Source organism: Hibiscus syriacus, unplaced genomic scaffold, assembly GCF_006381635.1.
Source record: "Hibiscus syriacus cultivar Baekdansim isolate YM2019G1 unplaced genomic scaffold, ASM638163v2 tig00116951_pilon, whole genome shotgun sequence".
Lineage (NCBI taxonomy): Eukaryota > Viridiplantae > Streptophyta > Magnoliopsida > Malvales > Malvaceae > Hibiscus > Hibiscus syriacus.
The window spans coordinates 3,066,545-3,070,682 of record NW_024063482.1 but is presented as its reverse complement, the minus strand read 5'-3'; the positions used below and the strand labels follow the sequence as shown (position 1 = coordinate 3,070,682).

Genomic DNA, 4,138 nt, shown 5'->3' with positions numbered 1-4,138 from the left:
TTGTTGTTGTATATTTATTTGCATATTAATAAATATAATTATTTAATGTAAAATTATGTTACGTTGAAAATTATTTTTTTTAGTTTAAAAAAATTAAATATAATGAAAATTTTATGTATATAATTATATAAAATAATATATATATTTTCTAAATTTTAATTAAATTTACTGAACGGGTGTAGGTTAAACCAAAACATAAAAATGGGCCTCTAAGCAATTCTCTTCATGTGGGCTTTATAATCCGTTTCTATCCCTAATAAGACTAGACGGGCCGGATTCTTCAGTAACGGGTTCCATTGAAAGCCATGGATCTTAATTTCAAACCCAATTTTACTTTCATCACAAGATTCTAAAACCCTAGCGCGCGCACTCTCACTTGGGCGTTTTTAAGGCCACTTGCTTCTCTCAGCGGTACATTCCTCCTCTTGCAAAAGCAGCAGCACCAGCTTCACCGCACCGGCAATGGTATCTCTTTCCTCTCAGAAGCCCTCACTCGAAGCCTTTTTTGTGTGTGGATATTTATCTAATTTTAGTTTTTGAAAATTTGTTATCGTTTTGTTGCAATTTCAGGGAATCGACTTGGTCGCAGGCGGCAAGAGCAAGAAGACGAAGAGAACTGCTCCCAAGTCCGATGATATCTACCTCAAGCTCCTCGTCAAGGTTTCTTCTCTTTTCCAGTCGTTCAGATGTGCTTTCTTCTTTTTTGTTTTGTTTAGTGAAGGAAAATTGAATTTTTTTGGATATATTACCAGCTTTACCGATTTCTGGTAAGAAGAACTGGCAGCAAATTCAATGCAGTGATTTTGAAGCGGCTTTTTATGAGCAAAGTCAACAAGCCTCCTTTGTCTTTATCCAGATTGGTTCAATTCATGAAGGACAAGGTAACAATTTACTTCATTTGTATTTTTTTTCTGTTTTTTATTGATTTTTTTTGTGATAAGTGATTGTTATTATCATTGGTTTGATCTATCAGGAAGATAAGATTGCAGTAGTAGTTGGGACTGTCACAGATGATATTCGTGTGTATGAGGTGCCGGCTCTGAAGGTTACTGCACTAAGGTTCACCGAGACAGCGAGAGCCAGGATCGAGAAGGCCGGTGGTGAATGCTTAACATTTGACCAACTTGCTCTTCGAGCTCCCCTTGGACAGAACACAGTATGTTCTATGATACAACTCTTTTACTTCAGTTGTCTGGATTGTGCAATTGTTTTACTTGTTATCTTGAATATCTGGTTTTTTATTGGAACTATTGTTTTTCCTAGCTTATGAATGTCTTATCTATTTTTGGTACGATAGGTAGGTGATAAAACCTGCTAGTTTAAATTGTTTGAATTGGCGAAGTTCTGATGGTTCAAATCATTGAAGTTTCAAGATTTGGCTTCTGAGTTGTATATAGATAAAAGTGTTCCCCTTTCCCGCTTCTTGCATTTGTCACTCGAGTTGTTCACTGTATGATTATGGCTATTCTAAAATGCTGTTGAGTTTTATACAGCCATAGCTGTATTATAAGTATCTAAATGATTGTTGTGCTCATCTTGTGTTACCATATTTTTTTTGATTATACACTTCAATCAAGATGCAACCGACTAAAATAGGTGTCTTATTGAATTTTAAGGTGACAGGAACAGACGTGCATATTCTACATCATTTGTCATTTGTTATGATCTCAATGCATTTGAACTATCAGACAATTCCGTTGTAAAGGCACTCTTTTCATATACGTTTGGTATGAAACTAAAGACTCTGTGGCTTAACCTATATTACCTTTTATTTTACCAACTATTTTTAAATGATATGTGCTTTATAATTAGGGCCATGGAGGCATAGACCATATCTGTTAGTAAGCTGAAAAACAAAACCATTTTGGGAGCTTTTTATATATCCAATTCGCCTTTGTAACATGTTTTGATTTTTTCAAGACTACCCTTTGAATCATGTCCTTGATATCATTTCCCTGTTTCTCTTTTTGGTTTAACATTTTCATTTGAGGTTTTGATAAAAAAAGAAGAATTACTTTCAAATACTGATATATGTACTGGATGGTGAAAATTGACTTCAATTCTATGGTGAAAATCTGCAGGTTCTCCTCCGAGGTCCGAAGAATGGTCGTGAGGCTGTGAAACACTTTGGACCAGCTCCCGGTGTTCCACACAGCCACACCAAGCCCTATGTGCGGTCAAAGGGAAGGAAATTCGAGAGGGCTAGAGGAAGAAGGAACAGCAAAGGCTTTAGGGTTTGAGATTCCAAATGTCCGGGATAGAAATTATCAGCCTATCACATTAAAATGAGAACCTTTTTTTTCACATTACTTTGGTTTCAATGGTTGTAGTTGGGAATCTATTGTAACTTTGTTTTTTAAGGATAATTTTTGAGTGATTGATCATTGTTTTTTGTTGGTGGATATCTATAATTAGGGGTGATTAAAACTTGACTCGACTAAAAGAATGACTATTAAAAATCGACTTGAAAAGGGGTAAACATATAGGCCTATCCCAAACAAGGGGAGAAACCCTTAACCATAAAAAACCAGAAAACACAAAGGAAACATATATTTTTATAATCTTTTACGTACTACGTGAGGGGATTTATTTATTTTTTTGGGCAAACTATTCAGTAGTCTTCTATGTTGGTTAACGGTTTATAAAAAAAAATTGTTCATCTTATGTTTTTGGTCATCGGTTCAAAATAAAGTGATTTTGAGTTTTTAAATTATTGATTCGTTTGGTTTTGATCTTTCCTCGTTAAATCTTGTTAACTCGTTAATGGAATTAGGAGGTGAGAAATAAAAATTAAAAATGATTCACAAAAAATCCTCCGCTCGAAATCTAGTCACTCCCAAAAATAAATGCATAGTTTAATATAAATTCAAGGACAACCAGTGTAAGAATTGATCACCACATTGGGTACAATTGTATGACACCCAAAAACGATCACTCCCTGTATCAAGTGCCACCATGTACTTCACCCCAAGAGTCCATAATTTCACTGTGGTATAATGTAAACTGTATCAAAAAAATCCCAAATAAGATTATAAAAACAACTTTATAACAATACTCTTAATCTAAATTCCAAGAAAATACAAACAAAAAGGCATAAAGATCCTTTACAATCCCAATGAACTCATTAGGAAGGTGGAGTTGACATCAAAGAAAGAAATGTTTGTATTGATATCAGAGAGTTTGCGGCCGCGGAAGAGACGGTCTCGATGAGCTAAAACGGCGTAGTACTCGAAAGAGCCTTTTTTGCATGCCAATGAGAGAGTTTGCCAATGGAGTTGGACCAATTCTTGACGGGTTAAGAGAAAAGGTGATGCATCTTGAAAGTGAAGATGCGACCATAACTGAGGTGGAAGCTCAAGACCCAGAAGAAAAATAGAGTCATTAAGGACGAAAATATTTTCCTTTAACGATTGTCTCAGGAGAATGTAAGTGGATCGTCCATACATATTTGCATTTCGAAGAAACAAAAATGGATAAAAACTGAAGGGGGGAAAAGTTTGGATTTGGACCTAGAGTTGCTCTAGTATTTGGAATCTGTTGAGAGGAAATGAAGAAAGGGTACTTGCAGTGCTTCAGTCTTCTTGTTTGTTGTTACAGTGGAGGTGAATTGTGGACTGGTATCGAGGAAGAAGCTTTTGGGTAGAAGAAGAAAAAGTGACACGTAGGATTTTTTTTTTTAATTTTTAGTTACCAACTCAAACTGATGTTAATGATTTAACGAAAGTTAATTATCGAAGGACTTAATCGAATAAACCGTAAAGATTAAAACTACTTTTTCTTAACCGATGATTAAAGCCGGTTAGACCGAATACATAAGAGATTATGCGTACAGTTTACTATTATTTTTTGCTGTTGATGTACTTTAACCAAATATAGATTTTGTTGTTGATAGAGAGGTGGGATTAGGTTTGGTAAGTGGGGTCGTATGACAATTAAAGCTACTTTGCACTTGGTTTGGTATACCTTCCTTCAGTGCCCACTTCCCTAATCTACATATATACTACCTCTATACTAGTACATAATGATTGTATTGTACAATTCTTTTTCTTTTTTACCAATGATTTCCTAAATACAATGATTAATTGTAATAAGAGTAAATTACAATTACATAATAGATTTTAATAATAAATTTCTGTTT

General features: G+C 34.7%; 1 protein-coding gene across 1 annotated transcript; it reads left to right on the top strand.

The window, feature by feature from the left end:
- The first annotated feature begins 365 nt into the window (after positions 1-365).
- On the top strand, positions 366-2,384 carry LOC120188618 (60S ribosomal protein L18-2-like). Its single transcript, XM_039192015.1, has 5 exons — positions 366-465; positions 571-660; positions 753-881; positions 974-1,156; positions 2,082-2,384. The coding sequence occupies exons 1-5, from the start codon at positions 463-465 to the stop codon at positions 2,238-2,240; spliced, it is 564 nt and encodes a 187-aa protein (XP_039047946.1). The 5' UTR covers positions 366-462; the 3' UTR covers positions 2,241-2,384.
- The last annotated feature ends 1,754 nt before the right edge of the window (positions 2,385-4,138 follow it).